Here is a 22,575-nt window from a genome sequence, read left to right on the forward strand (position 1 = left end):
AATTCTTTTTTCTGATAAAATTAAAGTAGTTACTACTGTTACTTCTATGTCCTGTTCTGATACATGCACTGGAGTTCTCCAAACATTCTTCTCACTGTGCAGAACTTCCTTTGTTTCCTGTCTTGCTTCCACCTTTGCTCACAGGAGACACCAATGATGCCATATTGCTTTTTTGCCCCATCCATGGTGCTTTCATTAAGCTTCATGTCTCTGGGTCCCCGTCCACTCTAATTAAATAAATGGAGCCTAGTACTCGCTGAAAGTAAACACCACTGCTATAGTTTTGCCTCTTAAGAAAACCTCTGCATTGTTCTCTGTCCTGCCACTAGATTCTAAGATCTCTACCGCTTCCTTGTGTTCAGAAACCAGACTCTTTAGTTTGTCTTGGTTCAGTCAGACAAATGCTTTTTAAAAAATAATAATAATAACTTATGTTTTTCAGGCTGTGGGGAGAAAAAGAAAAGAGTTTGAGAAAGTGACTAAGGAGAGGAGTAAGTTTGCTGTCTTTGATTCAATTCAGTTGGACTGCTTTATTTATACTTTGATCTTTTCCTTTATAAAAATGATGGCATTTTTGATACTCTGCTCCAGGCAGCCTCCTCAGGGCGAGTGCAGATGTGCTGAGCCATTTGGCTGCTGTGTGGACCGACGCACAGAGCCTCTCTTTTCGTAATGAAGTCATCTCCTCTCAGCAGCCCAGCCTTTCCCATCACTCCATGTTGGAACTTGGCTTTGGCTGCATAGTTCCGTCATGATGTAGATGGTCTTCCAGTTAAGTTCTGGAGAAATCTGCCCAACCATGAACAGAACATTTACAGCAACGAGAAAAAAAAGATCTCTTTTATTGAAAGAAACATTTTACTGTAACACTTTGATTTAGAGGTTGGGGAGGAAACGCTTGGTATCTGATTTCTGGAGAAAATCACATTTTTCATGGCTTTCTAAGAATATTCATCTCTGTTTAATTTCTCTGAGTAATTTGTATACTTTAGGCTAACATGTAATGAGATTGTCACCAGTCCTTTGCCTTTGGTGGTGTTTCTTTTATTTTTCAAAGAAGGCAACAAAGACCTTATATTACTTAGCATTTCCTAGAAGCCAAAGAAGATATGAAGTGTTGGATAAAATGTCTGACCCTATCTGTAGAGTCAAAAAAAATTTTTCGTTTGTTTAAAAAGTGATCTTAGAGGGTTGGCTTCCTTTTTCTAGGGTCTTTGGAATTCACTAAAGGTACATTTTTAATCTCTCACCATCCAGAAAGGATATTTCCTTCATTGTGCCTAGGCTCATCCAGATCAGGGACTTGAAATGTGAACTCTGTTATCTGAATGTGGATGTGACTGCAACCTTGTCACTCTTCGTGCAGCAGCTGATAATGTGATGTCTAAGAATACTTCACCTAATCAATACAAAAAGGAGAAGATGGAAATGTGATCCTAAAGGACCTCAGAAGGGGGTTTAGATAAAGATAGTGAAATTCCCTGGAGGCCTACCTGACATCTACACCTTTCTTCTCTAAGTCATTGGCTGGCTGCCCCTAACCTCAGCCAAGTTCCTAAAGACCAGATCAAGGCAATGAAGCAAGGCACATAGCTTCTGGCTTCCGGTTTCTTGTAGACACCAGCAGTAGGTGTCTACACCCAGGACCATGGAGTTTACATACAGATTATCCCTAGTACAAGAACATGATGTAAAAGAGGATGTACAAAATGATATTTCAATTAGTGTTTGATTCAGAGGAGTGTATTGAGCAAGTATAAATTTAGTTATAAAAGCTACAAATATACATTTTCTCCTCCAAAAAATTCTGATAGTTTTTCAGACATGGAAACATCAGGAACAACTGCTCTCTCATTGTCTTTTTCTTGATGAAAGAGAGAGAGAAAAAAAAAAAATAGAAAGAGGGAAAGAGAGAGAGAGAAAGAAGTCTTCAAGGACAGATACTTAGAAATAATACAGTTGCAGACTCTATCCTGAATGTACCAGATATGCTTTTCTTTTTCTTCCTTTTCTGTTATAAATAGCCAGAGAGGGAAATCTGCCTTAGAGAAAGAAAGCAGATATTCAGGGGTGTCATTTTATTCTGGTTATTTGACAGCCTGAAGAAGTGTTTAATTTTCTAAATAATAATGTTACAAGCCAAAGTAAAGAAAAGGCATGTGGTATAAAGCAGTTCAACATTGTCCATGTTCTGACTAGCTATGTCTGCTTGAGAAAGTGACTTTGCCCTGTAGAACTGCTTGGTCAAGAGTTGTAATGTCTATGGATGTTACAAGGAACTATAAACGTTGGAGGGCTGGAGAAACACATTTGGCAAGATAAAAGAAAATATCTCAAGATGTAAGGAGTAGCTGACCCATAATTTTAATCATGCTCCATCATGCACAGATGGTATTATTTATAGTGAATGTTAACTATTAACATTTCCTTGAAAATAGATATTAATCTGCTATTAGTTGCTTGTCTTTGCTCTAGGTCTCCTTTGTAGAAAAGTTTTACTTAACTGTATCATGAAGGGAGAGCAGGGTAATGGAGAGATAATAAGCTTTTCAGATTGGTGGATCTACACTTAAAAAGTGGCCTTGGGCAGGATACTTAAAGTCTTTGGAACTCAGCTAGTTTTACTCAAAGTTGAGAATAATAATACATCCTTGAAGTATTTCAGATAAAGATCTAACCTAATGCCTCAGGTATACATTTCAATAAAGATTCTTTTATTTCATTTTTCTCTCTTTCTGAGTGAAGTTATCTTGATCATAAAGTTGCTGTGAGGAACAGTGGAAATACCAGTATACCAGGAGTCAAGAGTTGTATCTGGTAATAGCTCTGCTATTATTCATGTGACTTTAGGAAAGTCACTTTCTGGGCCTTCATTTGCTTATCCATTAAATGTAAAGTTTGAAATTTGATTCTGTTCTATGACTCTGTTACTCTAAATATAAATTTAATGGGATAGACTTTCAATGTTAAAAATGGTAATATAGGAGTTTCTGCTGTGGTGCAGTGGAAATGAATCTGACTAGGAACCATGAGGTTGCAGGTTTGAGCTCTGACCTCTCTCAGTGGGTTAAGGGTCCTGCGTTGCCCTGAACTGTGGTGTGGGTCACAGATGCACTCGGATCTGGTGTTGCTATGGCTGTGGTATAGGCTGGCAGCTGTAGCTCGATTTGACCCCTAGCCTGGGAATCTCCATATGCCGTGTGCGCGGCCCTAAAAAGCAAAAAAAAAATTAAAAACGGTAATATAATAACTATACTAAGAATAAATAAATCATTGTGAAAACAAACAAGATTTCCAAATTCTGCAATTAATAGTTACATCATTCACTGTAGTGAGCTGCTAAATAAAGAGAGAGAAAGAAGGAAAGAGTGAAGGAAAGAAAGGAAGAAAGCACATTTTGAGGACCAAAATTCTGACAAATCTTGTACATGTTTATCAATTAAAATCTATGATCATGCAGAACACAACTTGCAAAAGAAACATTATAACAAGAATCTAGGCTACTGTAAAGTGTGAGTTTAAGCCAACTGACTCAAAGAAATTCAGGGTGAAAATGGAATTTATCCTTTAATCATCACTGCTGTGATGTGTTGTGTTTGATATAATTTTATAAGTAGGGACTTCAGAGAGAAGAATTATCTCATTTTCCATATTTGGAATACTTCCATATTTGTATCGAAAGAAAATTTGCTCTTCCTTCCAATATCCCCAGTGTCAAATTAATGTGCACCTTGGATTTATTTTGTTCCCATTGTATAAACTCATACTTGACTTCAAAGAAAAGGAAGATACAAAGTCTCTCTTTTCTAAGGGGCTGAAATCCTTTGTGTCAACTGGTTGACCCCTGCTCTGTAAGGTCCCATTGGAAATCTTTTGTAACACAATGCAGGGGACTCTTCCAAGTGCTGATGTTGTTTACATAGTTGGGTGGGCCTGGCTGAAAACAAAAATCACATAAACTCGTGAAAGAGTATGGTCCCATTTCCTGACCACAAGGAAGATGTTTGATACATTCAAGGAATCTCTGTTATTCAGGGAAAAAAAATTAAATATTCTACCATAGGGGACACTTAGAAAGACTGAAGGGAGAAAAAGAGCAGAGAAAGCAGAATCTAGACTCCTGTAGGTTTGTGGTAAAGAAAGAGAATCTGTTTGAATCCTACAAGGGATTTGCTTCGGGGAATTTCCTGTCCAGCCCTTTATTCCCAGGGTCTTTGTAGATTGCTCAGTGACGTTGGGCTCCCCATTGGGCAGCTCCTGGCGAAGGCAGTGGGGGATTCCTACACTTTCCCTCTACGTCTCAGAAGGATCTCGTTTTCTAAGTGTCTCTTTCAGATTGGCAGAAGCCAGAAGACTGACACTTCCCTGAGATGGGACAGGCAGGCTCGGTGGCCGAATAGGCACTCTGTAACCAAGTTCTTCGCTGATTTTACAGAGTTTCGTTTGCTCCCAAGAAGAGCTGATGGTACTCAATTGTCTAGTGCTGGCTTGCCCCACCAGAGCCCAGGGGCTCCTTTCCCCTAACCCAGAACTAGCAGCACGGGGGGCGGGGAAATGGGGGTGGGGAGGGGTGGAAGGCAGTGGTTTCCTGGCGCACAGCACGATGTTACTTAGTAAGTCGCTGAATGGGGAGTGCTGCTGTCCCCAAGCCGATTGGTACTTCTTGTCAGGAAGAAACGCAGAGAGGTGGGAGTGCCTGGGGAGGGAGGCAGGCGGTCCCTACTGCAGGCGCGGGGAGCTGCCTTTCCGCCCCTCTGCCTGCTCTCCAAGCCTGGGCTTTTAGGAGTGGCTGAAGCTGCGGAGCGCTTCAGGAGCCGGTGAATGAACCCTCCTCCTCCTTCCTCCTCCTCCTCCTCGCTGAGTCTCCTCCTCGGTGCTGACGGTACAGTGATATAATGATGATGGGTGTCACAACCCGCATTTGAACTTGCAGGCGAGCTGCCCCGAGCCTTTCTGGGAAAGAACTCCAGGCGAGCGGGCGCAACAGCCGTGAACATTAGGTGCTGTGGACAGGAGCAGGGACCGGGATCTGCGGTCAGCCCCGCATCCTCCAGCACCATCCCGCACCCTCCGCACCCTTCCCCGGGCCACCGCGCTTCCTATGTGACCCGCCCCAGCAACGCCGAGCCCATTCGTGCAGCGCTGAGGTGAATTTTCCCCCCAAACTGCCATAAGCCGCCTTTCAAGGTAATCACGTTTCTTTTGTTCCCCCTTTAAAAAGAGAGAGGGAGGGAGAGAGAGAGAGAAACTTAAAGAACAAAAAATCGAGTTTAGAAAAAAGAAGTACATTGTAATTGGTAGAAGGCTTTAATTAAGGCAAAGAGAACTAGCTCTGCAGAGAAGTTAAGAAAATATATGCACTTTAAAAAATGCAGGTAACTTTTAAAAGGACGTTTGGAGAGAGGAATAAGGAATACAGGAGGGACCTTCGTGCTGAAAAAGATCCAGACAAAAGAAGCCCGGGGTGGGGTGGGGGTAGAAGGACTAATGGAATTGGGGGAAGGGAGGGAAGGGAATGCAGAGAACCCCTAGAAACGTCGTGGGGTCTCGAGAGGAGGGAGGGACCCGTGGCACCTTGATCTTTTATTTGTTGTTGTTAATCTGCTTGAGGCAAAAGTTTGAATGGGGACTCCCGAGACTTTCCACGTACAAGTCTCCGAGGCCACCTGGTTCCCGGCCCCTGGTGTGTGGTCAGTGCCCGGCGTTCCTGGAAAGCTGCTCCTGGGCAGCTCCTGACAGGGCGATGCAGGACCTGCGCGGACGTGACCCCTTCAGCCCGCAGGCGATCTGGGAGGAGGTCTGGTCGAGGGAGGTGCAGGGTCCCCGGTCCGTATCTCTTTGGCGACTTTGGGGCTGTCAAGGCTCTGTCTCGTGCCCCCTAGGTTCTTTTGTCCAGCGCGCGGTGCGCCAGAGCCGTCCAGGAGGGAGCAGGGAATGGGGGGTGGGGTTGTTGGAGCGCCGCGGAGGTCTGTTAAGGCGCCAGGGCGGGAAAAGCTTACCCCTTACCAACAGGGATGTGCAAGAATTTTATCTCATCCTGAAGAGCGAGGTGAAGGCTTTAGCTCCCCTCTCAACGAGCAAACCAGTGCTCAGAGCGCTCTTCAGACAAAGGTGGCGCGGGGACCCGAATATGGGGCCTCTAGGACCAGTCCTCTCGCCCGGACTATAACACTCCTCGTATTCCTTCCATTTTCCCACCCCCTCACAGCTCTTAGCCCTAGTTGAGCAACTTTACAGGCGGGTCTTGCGGCTGCGGAGAGCGAGTGCGGGTAGCTCCGGGGGACGCCCTGGGCTGGAGCGCCCCACCGCCCTGCAGAGGCGTGGGCGCCGCCGGGCGGCATCCCTGGTGCGTGCGGGCTGGGAAGCATCTGAGTTGTCCCGGCTCGCTGTCTGTGTCACTGGGCGTGGAGCGGTCAATGTGTTAGGCAGCGGAGAGCAAGGAAGGCAAATAGTGTCATAGCTTAAACTATTTGCTCTCGGATCCAGATGCGCCCCCAGAAAGTCCGACATATCCTGGGGAGATGCTACGGGAGGGAGATGCTACGCGGAGCCTGGAGAGCTGTCCTGCGGTGCGCACACCCACAGGCGGAAAGACAGTCTTGCTGTCCGTGGCCCTTTTCTCATCTTTGTCTCTTCCTCTCTGTCTCCATCTTCTCTGCCTCCCTTCCCCTCTCCCAGCCTCTGCTCAGTCTCTTTCGCTCCAGCGTCCCCTCCCCCACGGCTCACAAATGAATGGCTAGTGTGAAATCCCTGCCTCCCCTGTCTTTGGAGGCAGGCTTGGAGGGAGGAGCGAGGGAGGCGGTGCGCTCCTTCGGTTTTGCCCCCAGTTGGCGTGCTTAGGTCTTGCAGAACCCTGATGTCTAGGAATAGGGCGTTTTTGTGGCGGATGTGGGCGCCCCCTGATGGAGAAATATAGCACAGGCGGAGGAAAACGAGCCCTACCCCCCAAAAGCAACTGAGCCGCTTTCACAACCATGTATTCAAGGATGGAAGACCCTAGTTCCTTGGTTGTTAGTTCTCTACTTTGGAATCTGCTACGTAAATCTAGCGGTTTGGAGGACCCAGGAAGGAGATTACTCTTTGCAAAGGGTGGTGGAAGCGCCTTCTCCGAGTCAGCTGGGATGTGAGCGGCACTCTGGGCCGAGTCTGAAGTTTGGTGGACTGACACATGGTCAGGAGAGGATTCAGGTTTCCAATTTGGGGCGTCATTTTAAGAAAGATCAAATAGAATGCTTTATTTCTGGAAATTTTACTAAGATCCATGACCACTCGAAACCAATGCTGGGGCCCAGCCTCAAAGCATTGCCTAAGAAGGGCCCCAAATCCAACATTTAAACTTCCTTAGTTTCGAATGTGAGAACTTGGGAGGAGTGCGCCGGGGAGGTAAACCAGAAGGGAAAGAAAGGGGCAATGGGGAGAAAGGGAAGAAGAAAAGAACAGAGATGGGGTACATGCAAGCAAACAGCCGGGATCCGACCGGCTGGGTTCGTTTCAAGATTTTGGACTGAATTTCGCGTCTGCCACTGTTTTAATCCCCAAAGCGATAACAAGCCCCACTAAAGCAAAGCGTTGGGAGGGAAGGAAGGAGGAGCAACTAGCCCGGGGCTGAGGGCCCCAGCTGGCTACGCCCGCGCGGAGGGAAGAAACGAACCGGGAGCTTCCCGCTGCGCTGGGCTTCTCCAGCCGCCGCCACGTGGGCTGAGGCTTCAGCTCCCCGCCCGAGACGGGTGTGACTTCTTGGGCTTAGAGACAGCTGCACTGCTGGACCGGCAGTCGCACAGCGCGGACGCTGGCGGGGCGCCTCCTGGGTCCCCGCCCAGAGGCCAGTGGGGCGTGGCTTTACTCCTTCCGTGGGACCCGGGTGGAGGGGGCGGGAGATCCGAGCTGCCGCGCACCCCCGCCCCAGCTGCTGGAGCCTACCCGACTTCGATCTAGGCGCTAAGCACTCTTACTAAATAGAAGACCGTTTGAATTTTCTTTTCCTTGTTTCTTGGGAGTGGTAGGAGGAGTTATTGCCTTGCCACAGGAAAGAAGTAAAAATTTACTCTGAGAGAATTTTTTTTGGCAGAAATACCAGATCCATATCCTGTGATCCATATATTGACTTTTTACAGATCATCTTTAGTCAGTTACAGAATAATCACGTTCCAGACTGTCACAAGGAGTTTGTCTAGCATGACAATTGCTGTTGACAAGACTGATACAATTCTATGAGCGTACATCTTTTGCATCAGGAGCTTTAGCTCGGCCCGGCCCATAGTGGGAGCTCAGCTCATATTTATGAAATGACTGAGTGAGAGACCTGGGGGAATGTGGCACAGAGTACACACTGCCACTTAGAGCTGCGTTTTATACTCTCCTACTTCTTCTCTTTATCTTGGAAGAACAGAGTTTTAATGATCTATTCCATCTCCATTCTGACATCCAAGTCATCCACTCTCTCTTTCTTTTTGATTCCTTCTAAAAGCTATGACCTAAATTCTTTACTGCTTGGCAATTGTGGCGAACCCTGTGGTGAACATATTCATATTAAGACCTCAAGTAAGATGTTGTGAGTTTAATATAAAAATAGGAAGGTGCCAGTGGAAGAAGCAATTAGCTTTCTGAGAGAAAATCTATTCCGGTTTGGGGAATATGTAACTTGGAATGTGAGAGCATATGGAGCAAAAAGTCTCAGAGACTGACTTCTAGTTCTGAGCTCTACGTAAAGAAAGGATGATTTTATAATTGTATGCGCCTGTCCCAACTAACACTGCAAAGGGTCCAATGGATTTCAAAGTGATTGAGCAATTACTTCCTCCTGCAGGAAGTCCATAGTCCTTAATCATCTTGTGAGTGGTGGGAAGAGGGGTGAGATTCAAGGCAGTGGCTAAAGATTTGTGTAAGAACCCAAAGTTCTGTTTTGTTTTTCTTTAGTAGACAAAAAAGAAATTTCAAGTTTGCCCTAAATTCCCGCTTTTAAAATAAAGTTTGAAAAGAATACACCTAGATTTAGGCATATTTATAGAGAGAGGTTTTGTCTTTTTCCCTGTGCTTACTAACTGGAAGGAAATACCTCTGATATCCTAAGATAGCTATATCTGCGCCCTTGTAAATTCTGTTTGGAAAGGACTTAACAGAGTTAATTTAAGCCTGAATGTGATTAATCTTAAAGATATAGTCATTGTTCTTTCTTTCCTCACATTATTATGCTTAAGTACTTGGTGGTTAATGATTGCTCAGTAATTGAGCCTTGGAGGCTTTGAGGGCACAAAGAGCAACCAAAACTGTCTCCCAACAGCCATGTAACCAAGCTCTCCTTTTTCAGTGGGGTTTAAACATTTTTGTTGACTTTGTTCATGGGCAAACATCACTAGACGCTGTATTTAAAATGGGGTATTGCCCTGAGACTGAACAGAATTTCTCAAGACACATGGTTCTTTTGAGGAAAAGAATGAATGAATGCAGCAGGCTATTATTTCACCACCCACCTAGAGAAACCAGTTAGGACTCACAAACCCTCATTGTTGAGGGTTACTTGCTCTGGTATGAGAAAGCATACTGATTGTTGCATAGGTCTGTACTTTACCGGAAAACACAAGGCCTGTACTCTTCTGATTTGGAATCAGAACAAGGAGAAGTAGAGATAAATGTCTTGGCCAAGCTCCACTTTGGTTAGTGAACTCTTGTCAGTTTTCCCTGGTAGCCTAGACATGGTTAATTACATGTATATGTACACATTTATACATTCATATTATGTATATATTCTCTAGGGTTTTTTGACTGCCAGGTTCACTGAATGTGCCAGGGGTGATTCTATTTCAGTGGTCAGTGCAGAGCATCTTTATGTAATGCAGTTATCTGTTATGTTTCCCCGAAACTCCTGTGGATAAATCTATCATCTTTAAAATAGTATAAGTGCAGATCTCTGTTTAAATTTACCTTTTTTTCCTGTATCTGTATACTTTCTACCTCATTCTTCTAAGAATTTTAAGAGATGTTTATGTCTATAAAAATGAGATTACATAGTTTATGATAAACACATATATAATATGTAAGTTATAATTACTGAGTTGATATTACCTGTGGTATAGTGGAATGAGCACCAGGCTTGGAATCAGAAAGCTTGAGTTGCATTTACTTACTGAGAAAACCAGGTTAAGACTCAACTTTTAGACATTTGGTGTCAAAATCAATTCAACACATGTGCAGTTATAAATATCAAGAGGGTGAATATCTCCAGAAGGGATTTGATAAAGGAAAACTTCACAAATAAATATTCCTGGGTCTCATATTGGTCTAACTAATCATATGAAAGGTGGTTCAGCCTCATTTATAATTAAAGTATAACAGTTAAAACAATAATGATATTTTGCATCATTTTTCATCAACCAGAGCAGTAAAGACCAAAAGGTTCAATGAAAGTTTGTGTTGGTCAAATTATGGGGAGCCTGGATCTCTCATAAATAGATTCATTTTCTTTAGAAAGTAATTTGCTAATAGCTATCAAAAAAATTTTAAATGCATATACCTTTTGACCCAGAAATTCCTCTTCTAGATATTGTCATACAGCTATTGGTACAAATGTCACCCAAAACAAATGGTCAAGGAATGCCCTTTGCAGCATTATTTCTAGTAGCAAATATTTAGAAACACCGTAAAGGCTCATTCACAGGAACTGGAGAAAATAAAATGCTATATTCCTCTACGGGAAAACTATTCAGCTGTTAAAAATAACAGACAAATTTTATTAGCTGATTTGGAACATTCTCTGAGATACACTGTATTTTAAGTGAAGAAAGTAATGTACCAAATAGTGTGTGTGTGTGTGTGTGTGTGTGTAGCCTGATTACATATGAAATAGACATATTCATTCATTCAACAAATATTTACTGGGTGTCCCAGGCATTTTGGGTAGAGCAGTGAACACAACATCAAAGACTACTTTCCCAGAGCTTATATCATGGTGGGCAGAAAAAGGCAATTCCCAAATGTACATATACAATGGGAGATGTGCTATGATTAAAAAGAGAGCCTGAGAAAGGGAATAGAGGGTGCAGTGTGTTTTAGATCAAACAGGAAGGGGTTCCTAGGCAGGGAACAGAGCAATGACATGAAAAAGCTTAGCCAAGTCCAGGTACAGAAATCCAGTCACAGGTTGGTGGTATATTCACATGATGCTATTATTCTTGTGAAGTATATTCATGACACTTGATGTTTAAACCATATTTCTTGCTGCATTCCTCCTTTTAGAAAGCATCCTGTAGCAACATGATGGACAATGCTCTTTACATCCAGTTTGTGGCTGAGGTATCTTAGACAATTGGTTGTCTAGGGTAACTAATTCAAAAATTTTGGAAGACAAACCACTGTGTCTGCATCCTTAAGTCACCCTTTGCTCAGTGGAGCTTCCCCAAGATCAAGGGAGAATACTAAATATCTGTTTACTAGAACCTTGGCGCTCTCTTTTTCTGAGGCAGCCCATCCCTGGCATGACTCTTATCCTCTCTGCAGACACTTCTCACAATAGGAATCCTGTTGACCTTGTCTCTTGTGTCTCCCAGGCAATTAAACAGCCTCAGTCAGCTGTGACTTGATTGTTCAATGACTTTTTCCTCTTCTCATTGACTTCACTGGGGTAGAAGACTAAATATAGGCACTGGCTCCCATATCTCCCAGGTCTTTCTCTGCAGACAGACTTGTTATCACTAACAGATAATGCTTATAAGACAGATCCAGAAGGGCAGAAGAATAGAAATGGGGGTCAGAGTGGTGCTAAAAACAAAGAAGCTTCAGAAAGTTTCTCATTTAGTAAAATCAAGGAAGGCATGTGGTGTGCTTTATTAGCAACCATGAGCATGAACACAGACTTAGGAAAATTAGAGAAATGAAATGTATGTCCATGGACTCTAAGGAAGAGGCAGTGGAAGTGCAATTCTGAAGCCACAACTTTGGGCATTTGAGTTGCAAGCTCCGGTGACTGTAGGGAACAGGCATGGAGTGGAAATGGATGAGAGGCAAAGTGGGGCCAGTGATAATCCTGAGTGCACAGAATCAAGGCCAGAGGCTGCCACTTGCTTAGTGCTGATGATTGGCCAGCCAGAATATGGACCTAGAGCTGCTAGATCTGACTTTCCATATGAAGTCAGAGATCTGGGACTTAGTGTGAACACTCTGATTTTTAAATGTTGGCAGTTTACTTAAACATATTTGTGCAAATGTGTTTAAAACATAAGTGATCTTCTCATGTTCTTTTAATGCACTGGCTTCCTCCCCTAAGCCTTGTCTTAGGGACAGTCTTTCTTGGGCAAGTGATGAGTATACTTGTTATTTAGATGAAGGATTATCTCCCCACCCCATACCCCCCCAAAAAAAGAGGCACTTTTATAAGGAGAAAGTATGACACAAAGAGTTAGACTTTGGAGTATCTGTCTTGGATAGGAAATTAGGATGCTGAAGACTCATTCCTGGTTAGGATTACACCTCCTCTGGTTTTGTTGCAAGATCTGACACTCTAGATGTCAACAAACATCAGATATTATTGAGTCACAGTAAATACCAAATATATTTCAGGTGTTATTTAGCCTACTCACTCATGTTTAAAGAGTTTGTTGACACTTCAGAGAATGTTTCTAAAGAGGAAATGGAGGATTGGTCATTCATTTGGTCAACAAACCTCCCTCAATGGTTTACTCTGAAGTCAACACTTTAGAAAGATTGTAGGAATTAGTAAGTTGAATATGATACTGGTTTTGCCTTCCAGAAGCCTACTGTTCCATATAGGAGATAACATACATTTCTAAGTAATGATTTAAAGGACATAGCAATAACTTAAAGAGTGATATACTGTAAACCCAAAGTTATACACAACTATAGTGGTAATTCAGTTATTATTTTCAAATCCAAGAGCTTTAACTACTTTTCTTTTTACTGTTAATGATATAAAACCAGGAAGAGAACAGTGGTAGAAAGCTTGAGTTCAGAGTTCCCGTTGTGACTTAGTGGAAACGAATCTGACCAGCATCCATCAGGACATGGGTTTGATCCTTGGCTTCGCTCAGTGGTTAAAGATCCAGAGCTGCCATGAGCTGTGGTATAGGCTGCAGACACAACTCAGATCCTGTGTTGCTCTGACTGTGGTGTAGACTGACAGCTGTAGCTCTGATTTGACCCCTAGCCTGGGAACCTCCATATGCTGTGGGTAAGGCTCTAAAAAGGCAAAAAAAGAAAGAGAAAAAGAAAAAGAAAGCTTGAATTAGAAATTTTAATAGTAAATATTGAGTATTGAATATAGAGTGTGTTACAGAGCTATAGTTCAATGTATTATTTTATCAGCTCTCACAGTTATGCCAATAATTAGGTTATGCTTCTCACTATTAAATTGCCACCAGAAATGAGAGTTAGTAACTTACCCAAAAACCACAGAGTATAAGCAGAGGATTCAGAACTTGAATTCAGGGTTATGTGGCAATGGAGCCCAGACTTTTAAAATGATGGTTATAAAAATTTCCTGAAAAAAAAGAACAATTTTTCTTGAAGGACAATGGGGAATTATTGTTTATAAGCATAATTAAAAAAAGATTTCTTATTTGGATTCAGTTAGTAATCATGGAATGCATTGTCTTTAATAGCATTGTATAATACAGTCTAAAATTTCATTTTGCTGGAAACTTTAGGATATGTGAAATTGATATCTTAATTTTTCCCTGAACTAGTGTAATAGTATTGAGGTATAGGTATATACTTCTGGCTTGCTGTATATCTTACAAAAAATCCAGAAATGTATAAACCTAATTTCCCAGTTTTTAACAACATCTGTAAGCTTATCTCAGTAATTATATGATAAATAATAAACTTAATTATCTAGGTTAATTTAGGATTTTCAATTATATTCTTTTCATTGTGAGCTGTCAAATGGCCTATTTATGAAAAATGTGACATATATAATATATTAAGTAAAAAATGGTCTTCAAGAAATATATAGAAATTTATAATTTTATTTTAAAGGTTCTAACACTTATTTCAAGACATGTAAAATAATCAAATGGGGAAGAATATCAAGGAAAAAGAAATAGCTGTCATTACTTAGGAAATTGAATTTGAGCCCGTATTGGACTTGGATTGTTATAGCATTTACTTCTTTTTAATCTGGGTTTTCTAAATAATGCAGAATGTAGATCTTTTCTTTTCTTTTCTTTTTCTTTTTAGCGTCACACTCATGGCATATGGAAGTTTTCAGACTAGGTGTCAAATTGGAGCTACAGCTGCCAGCTAACGCCACAGCCACAGCAACACGGGATCCGAGCCACATCTGTGACCTACACCATAGCTCACGGCAATGGTGGATCTCCGATGCACTAAACAAGGTCAGGGATCGAACCCACATCCTCGTGGATACTAGTTGCATTTGTTTCCACTGAGCCACGATGAGAACTCCCTAGATATTTTCTAAGGAAGTTACTTAGAGTACCAACTCAAATATGTGTCAGTTAGGATGCCTTTAGATACAAATAACAAAAAGCCCTGATTTTATTGAGTTTAAATAATAGAGGAATTTATTATCTCATAGAAAAGGTTTGAGGATATATCTGGCTGTGGGTCTAATGCCTGAGCACTTCATCCCTTCCTCTCCTGCTTCTTTCTCAGCTTAATCCCAGAGGCTAGCTTATATATTCATGGATGTAAGGTGGATACAGCAGTTCCAAGAGATATATCCTATCTTGATAAAGTCCTGTGAAGAAAAGCAACCATCTCTTCCTTTTTTTTTTTCCTTCTTAAAATGCGCATAGTTTTCGCAGGAGCAAACCCTCCACCCCCTGCGAGATCCTCTCACATTTCACTGGCCAAAATTGCATCGTACACTCACTCCAAAACCACTCATTGGTAGAAGAAACAGGATCAGTGTAACTGACTTAGAATAATCAGGATCATCCCCTAGGGCTGGGGCTTGACCCAGGTTCTATGGCTTTGTGAAGGAGGTAGATGGCAGAATGGAATCAGAGTTTTGTTAGAAAAGAGAGGAATGGCTACTGGGTAGCCAACCAGCCATGGCTGTTATGGAGCAGTTCTAAATGTAACTGACAAGGAAACAAGTATGGAGATCAAATAAGTCTTCTGCATTTCTTTCGAGGCTGGCTCTTTGATTTCTAGATGGTCCCCCAAAATGGCACTTATCCTCCCCATAATGATAGCTATATAGAAATCTGAGCTGGAAGGGACCATTCAGAGACCTAGATTTTTAAATGTCTTCCCCCAAGTCACACAACAGATTAATAGCAAAGCCAGGGCAGAGTTTTCTTCACTCTCAGTACAGGGTGTTTTCTTTCATTCTTTACCCTTCAGACAGTTGGAACTGCTTTAAAACTCATGGCAAGCCCTGGCCTTTTCTGTAATTAACAACTCCTTATAATACATTTGTTTTGTTTGTTCAGCCCCCTAGAAACTAAATTGAGTCTGTGCTTTAAAAAGCCTGCTGAGGACCTTGGTCTCTGTTCTGGACCATGTGCATGAACCACCAACCACTTTCCTCCTACCTCACATTTGATGCAAATCCCTTGCTTTCAACATTTCTCCCTACTGCTTCCCTATTTTCTCTTGTTCCATCTATGACCAACTTCCTGTTTCTAAATAGATTTTGTGGTCGCCCCTCCCTCCTTGTGAAAGCTCCTAGCCACTAGTTACTTAGGCTGTGGTCTATATTGTTCTTCTAACAGCCTACCCCGTTGTGGTTGCCCCACACATTCGCATTGTTGTATGTCCCCAAATTGGGTTCTGGAATTATTTTGGTAACTACCACATTGGGCGAGAGTCAAACTAATAATTAAAGTGTTGGGACAACTTCTCCTATTGCAAGTTTCCTCCTGTTTTTACAATCTAAGAGAGCTGTGTCTTGTACTCTTGTTGCATATGATGCCCAAATAAGCATGTGATTTTTGGCCTCCCACAAACCTGAATGCCTATGATTTACTTTGTGTTTCTCTTCACTTCTAGGACAAGATGTTGATAACTATAAAGAGCATCTTATGGATGTGCTCTACCTTAATAGCAGTTCATGCGCTACATAAAGGTAAGTGTGGGAGTTCCTGGTGGCCTACTGGGTTAGGGACCAGTGTTGTCACTGCTGTGGCTTGGGTTACTGCTGTGCCACGGGTTTGATCCCTGGCCTAGGAAATTCTGCATGACCTGGGTTTGGCCAAAAAAAAAAAAAAAAAGTAAGTGTGGTAACAATTTCGTTAAGAGTAATTGAAGTAAAAATTGAAGTACTAAGGGATGGGATGGGAATATAGAATTATAAAACATAGGGTTAATTCTTCATCTATTCATTTCTGAACACTGTTAGCTAAAGTATTATTAGGCTGAAAACAGTAGTTTTTAAGTAAATCAATCATAACAAAATAATGAACAGCATATTAAAAAAGCAAGTGGGGAGTTCCTATCATGGTGCAGCAGAAACAAATCCAATTAGGAACCATGAGGTTGTAGGTTCGATCCCTGGCCTCACTCAGTGGGTTAAGGATCTGGCATTGCTGTGAGCTATGGTGTAGGTTGCAGATGCGGCTTGGATCCAGTGTTGCTGTGGCTGTGGCATAGGCCAACACCTGTAGCTCTGATTTGACCCCTAACCTGGAAACCTCCAGGTACCATGGGTGTAGCCCTTAAAAAAAAAAAAAAAAAAAAAGTGGCTTTCAGTAACTTCCCAGATTACTTTCAGACTGTGCAAAAAGGCTTATATGTGGCATTGGGCATATTTTTAAAAAATTTTGTTGGAGCATAGTTGACTTACACTGTTGTATTCATTTTAGGCGTACAGCAAAATGATTCATTTATACATATACATATATCCCTTCTTCTTTCCCATGTAGGTTATTACAGAATATTGAAGATTTTCCTGTGCTTTACTGCAAGTCTTTGTTAATTATCTATTTTATATACAGTAGCATGTGTATGTTACACCCATCTTCCCAGTCTATCCATCCCCCGACAGATTCCCCTATGATAATCAAACATTCAATTCCAACTTCCCCATCTCCACGCAAGAACTTTCCTACACTAAAAAAAAAAAAAAAAAAAAAAAAAAAAAAAAAAAAAGACTATCAAATATTCAGGAGGATAGAGTTTGAAAAAAGTCAAGAAGATAGAGGAGTTCCCTGGTGGCCCAGCAGTTAAGGATCCAGTTTTGTCTTTGCTGTGCCTCAGGTCACTGCGGTGGCACAGGTTCAGTCACCTGGCCCAGGAACATCTACATGCTGCAGGTGCATCCAAAACAAAACAAAGAAAAGTAGATGGAGAAAAGACTGAGAGCCAAGTTTTAGCCTCCATCTCCATTTCTTTTTTCCCTCTTCATTCTACCCCCCACCCCTTTTGTAACTGAATACATACACATGCACTGGGTTTTTTTTTTTTAGCTTTAAATTATATATCCACCTAATGAGTGTTCTGCGATTCCAAATTCGTGAACTCTGGTCCATAAGAAAGATACTGTTGAGTTTCAGTGGTCTGCTCCCATCTGGAGTCTCTCCAGACTCAGCTTCTACCTCTTTGTTACACTTACTCTGTGCTTTGGAATCACTGAAATAATTTACAATTCCATTCATAGACCTTCTTATTCCCTGTTTTTTCACATGCAGTTCCTTCTGCTTGGCAGTGCCTTCTCTTTTTCTTTACAGTTCCACTTCAGTTCATTCTTAAGAGTCACAGGTTAAGTTTCACTCCATCTGTTCACTCATCCATCCTTCCACCTATGCAGTCATTTATCCATCCATTGACAGTATTGGTTGACTACATTTGATGTGCTAGATACTAGTCTGGGTCTCCGGAGAGAGATCAGTGGATGAGTCATATATTGTCTTGGATGTCATTAAACTTAATCTCCTTAGTTACACGAGACAGGCTATAAACAAGTAAACAATCCAAGTGCTTTTGGATTGATGAAAATAAAGCAGAGTGACATCATAGAGAATGGAATAGGGCGGAGGGGTGGTGGTAAGGTCTCTTTTAGAAAGTAATACTTAAACGGACATGGGAATGAAGAGGAGGAGCCAGCTAGCCCAAGTTAGCCCAAGTTAGGAAGAAATGTAGTGAGTTTGAGCAACAGAAAAGTCACTGTAGTTGGAGAGCGATGATCCAGAAGAAAGCAGGAGGTACAGACAGAGAGGCAGAGATCAGTTCATGTAAATAGTAACAATATCTAACAATTAGAAAAGAGCTTCCTATGATGGGGAACAGTTTTCAGGGCTTAGCATTAGCTTTTTGAAACATTCATTACCAAGGTGCGATATAGAGGAAACTGAGGTACAGAGAACTAAAGCAACTTGCTCAAAGTCACACAACCAGTGAGTAGCAGAACTGGGAAAAAATTCACACTGTCCTGGGAGTGTGAGAGCTTTACCACTGTTACATCTCTTATCCATCTAGGGCTTTGCAGGCTTGAAAAATGACTAGATTTTATTCCCATTTTAACAGGAAACACCGAAGGAAATGCAGAAGGGTTTCACCAGGTGAAAGACAATTGATGAATGTCTTCAATGTTTGCTGTTCTAAGTAGATTTGGTTGTAGGAGAGCAAGAGCAGCAGCAGGAAGGTCATTTAGGAGGTCATTGTGGTCCCCAATGTGTGAAATGGGGAGCTTGTATCAGGTAGTGACAGGAGAGCTGGAGAGAAATGAACTGGATATGTGGAGATGGAGGATTCAGACCAATGGATGGATTGGACATGGTGTGGTGAGGGCAAGAGAGGAATTCAGGATGAGCTGACTTCTGAGACATCTGACTTCTCACTTCCCCACCTCTCATTCCATTTCCAGCCAATGTGGAAGCCCTTTCTCTATGTTCCCATTGTACCTTGTGCTATTATAGTCCATACCACTCACTTATGATAAGTTGTTCTTCCCAAATAGACTGTAGCTTTAAGAGAACTGTTTTTCATTTTCTAGCAGAGTTCTTGACACACTGCTGGCACTTAATTACTTGGGTGTTGAGTAAGTGAATAAATAAACAAACAATGTGTGAATACCATGAGTGACCTAGATGGTCATCAGAGTGTAGGCTTCACCAATCTAACCTCCCAGGAGCTATCTTCTTCAGCATTTTCAGGAAGTAAAGGTGAAGGTCACAGAGAGGAAAGGACAACAGCACCAAGTGAAAAAGAGGAAATAGAAAAGAGATAGTGAAAAGGGACTTGTTTGGGGTGGGTAGCAGTAGAAGGAAATTACAGAGAGAGTAACGGGAGAACCTTGAGGAACAGGGCAACCATCCCTCCACTTAAAGAAAGAACCCATACAAACCGGGGACACAAACATTCATAGTATGGCTCCTTGGTGGTATTTTAAAATAGTAATAATAGCTAACAATACTGAGTGATTTCTACATGTGAGACCTCTTTCTGAGTATTTTATTTACTTTGTTACTTTTCTTCATCTTAACTCTCCAATGAGACAGACGCTTTTATTCTCCCCATGTAGTAGATGAGGAAACCGAAGCACCAAAAGGTTTGAAGACATAGCTAAGGTAGAAGATCAGACAGCAATTTAGTGATGGACCCTGGAATTGAACCCAGGCAGTCAGGCTCCACAACCCATGCTCTCAACCACTGTGTTGTACTTTACCCCAAGCATCCAATTCTTTGTAAATCTGTCATTGCTATTAAGAGATGCCATTACTTTGGAGCTAAATTCAGAAGAATTTTTACTTTTTCATATGAAGGGTAAACACTGAAGATGTAAGCTCCATATGAAAGAGATTCACCAGGTTCACAGTGAACTGCAGAAGAGTAACTTGCTGAGTCAACACATGTATTTGCATCTTAAGGTTTTCTGTGTTTCTGTCTAGGCATTCAAAAGTCAATAACTAACTTTAATAAACACCTTGTCTCTTGGTTATTGGCTTTATTTTAATGCATAAAGAGCTCTTTGCTTTAACTATACACTTTATATTGATTATCTAGCATTGATCCTAGTTAGTTGGATAGTCCCCTAATATCTAATATCGATAAACAGAGTCATGCATAGTCATAAGCAAATGAATGAAGAAGAGAGTGATAGTTATCACTTGAGATGGTGATAGATCCCCATTTTTGCTCTGACATTTATTTGGCCAAAGTCTTTGTATGTGTTTGATCAAAGTGTGTAGATAGGATTTACATCATCTTTGCTCTACGGAATTTACCAACAGAGAATAAAAGGTAATTTATCATTTATTATTTAGAGATTTCTGCCTTACTATATTCATTTAGACCACAAACTATCTGGCAGATATAGTGAACTTTTTGTTAGCATTCATTTTTATTTCTTGTATTGTCAGAATTTGAGACAAATCTTAGATGTAGCTGAGTTTTTTTAAACATGCATAATCTATAAACATTATCCTCTGAGCTACGAAATTTCTTTCTTAAAATATTTGGATTTGGTAAACTTACCCAGTGATTAAGACCCAAGATTCTGTACACAAAAGACTTGGTCACACAGCTTTTTGTTAATCCTGTTGTTAGGACTGGATTCTAAATGAGATGTGTATATATTTATATCCAACTGAAGCTTTTAATTTTCTTGTATCTATAAACACCCAGAACAATAAATAACCCTTGGGAAATTACCTTTTGACATAATTTTCTTCAACTATATCTTTTCATTACAACACAGTTATTGAGCAATTCTCTAAGTCTCAGAAGCCTCCCAATTGGATAGATTGGTCTGAATCTCATATCTGCCCTTATTCCCCTAAAATTGTGAAAAGAGCTATATTTTAGTAAAAAATATTAAAGGATTAAAACTCACTTATCCTAGGAGTTCCTGTTGTGGCTCAGCGGAAACAACTCTGACTAGCATCCATGAGGACACGGGCTTGATCCCTGGCCTCGCTCAGTGGCCTAAGGATCCAGTTTTGCTGTGAGCTGTGGTGTAGGTCACAGACATGGCTCAGATCTGGCATTGCTGTGGCTGTGGTGTAGGCCAGCAGCTACAGCTCTGATTGGACCCCTAACTTGGGAACCTCCATATGCTATGCTGCGGATGCAGCACTAAAACAAACAAACAAACAAACAAAAAGTCACTTATCTTAAACTCATTTTTAAGGAGGTGCTAAAGAGTCTTATAATTTATACCATAATTAGGGTTGATAATAAAGATGTTTATCTGCCATTTAAAAAGCAGTATTTTATTTGTAAAGCTAATCATCTAATAATGCCTCAGGAAGGAAGGGAAATGGAATTTCCTAGAACATATGATGAATATAAATTAGGAGATTTTTAGATCATAGAATTTCCACACCTTCTCAGGACTCCCTTTCTTGGCAAAAATGCATATTTTTGTGTTGTCTTCATCTCCCTAGTGGGATCCAGTTTTTTTGAAGTTGAATTTTAATCTTCAGCAATAAGGAACATTTTTTTTTTAAAGAGCATAGTATCTTCATAATATCTTCTTGTGGTTTTCAAAATGACTTATCCCCAACTGAACCTATAGGGCTACACTGACATCTGTATCATTTCTGATGTGTGTGCATATTGAGATGCATGTTACTAATACTTTTGACCACTAACACACTAAGTGTTAGACACACATCATTTTGTTAATTAAGAAACATTATTTCTGGAGTTCCCGTCATGGCACAGAGGAAACGAATCCGACTAGGAACCATGAGGTTGCGGGTTGGATCCCTGGCCTCGCTCAGTGGGTTAAGGATCCAGTGTTGCCATGAGCTGTGGTGTAGGTTGCAGACTCGGCTCAGATCCGTTCAGACGTGGCTGTGGCTTTGGCTAGTGGCTACAGCTCCAATTAGACCCCTAGCCTGGGAACCTACATAGGCCGTGGCTGCAGCCCTAAAAAGGACAAAAAAAAAGAAGAAACATTATTTCACTCCACTTAGGAGTTACTATTATGGTTCATTGCATATGCATGAACTGAGAGTTCCTTGTGCATTGCATTAATAATTGTTTCTATTAGTACCAACAAATTGTCTGGCCAACTAGTAGAGACTAGACGATGGTATAAGAAGGAGAGGAAAGGTATAGATTCCTGTAAGAGTGAAAGAATGTTTCTTTTGCATGTAATGGGGTTAAGATGTACTCAGTATACTCTTATTAAAAGTTTAAGGGCTTAGGAAGTTCCCATTGTGGCACAGTGGAAACCAATCCATGAGGTTGCGGGTTCCATCCCTGGCCTCGCTCAGTGGGTTGGGGATCTGGCATTGCCGTGAGCTGTGGTGTAAGTTGCAGACACAACTCAGATCCCGTGTTGCTGTGGCTGTGGCATAGGACAGCAGCTGCAGCTGTAGCTCCAATTCAACCCCTAGCCTGGGAATTTCCATACGCTGTGGGTGTGGCCCTAAGAAGCAAAAAAAAAGAAAAAAAGAAAAAAAAGGTTTAAGGGCTTAAACAGAAAGCCATTCTTGGACTAGAATTTTAGGATCTGGTGTTGTCACTGCTGTGGCACAGGTTTGATCCCTGGCCCGGGAATTTCCACAGGCTTGGCACAAAAAAAAAAAAAAAAATGCAAAAAACAAAAAAACAAAAAGGCATTCTGTAGATTAACACTTCAGGAGGGTTTAGGGGAGGAGAAGCCAGGTTTTCCCCCAGGATATAATTGAAAGGTAATATTTCACTGCA

General features: G+C 41.6%; 1 protein-coding gene across 4 annotated transcripts in view; it reads left to right on the forward strand.

The window, feature by feature from the left end:
• VCAN (versican) overlaps nt 1–22,575 on the forward strand; it is a 129,498-nt gene that overhangs the window by 12,645 nt on the left and 94,278 nt on the right. Inside the window, exons 1-2 of one of the 4 annotated variants that reach the window (XM_005661536.3) lie at nt 4,599–5,187; nt 15,970–16,045. In XM_005661536.3, the coding sequence (XP_005661593.1) occupies nt 15,976–16,045 (70 nt within the window). In that variant the 5' untranslated portion in view covers nt 4,599–5,187; nt 15,970–15,975. 4 annotated transcript variants of the gene reach the window in all.

The sequence above is a fragment of the Sus scrofa genome, chromosome 2 (genome assembly GCF_000003025.6).
Source record: "Sus scrofa isolate TJ Tabasco breed Duroc chromosome 2, Sscrofa11.1, whole genome shotgun sequence".
NCBI classification, from domain to species: Eukaryota; Metazoa; Chordata; class Mammalia; order Artiodactyla; family Suidae; genus Sus; species Sus scrofa.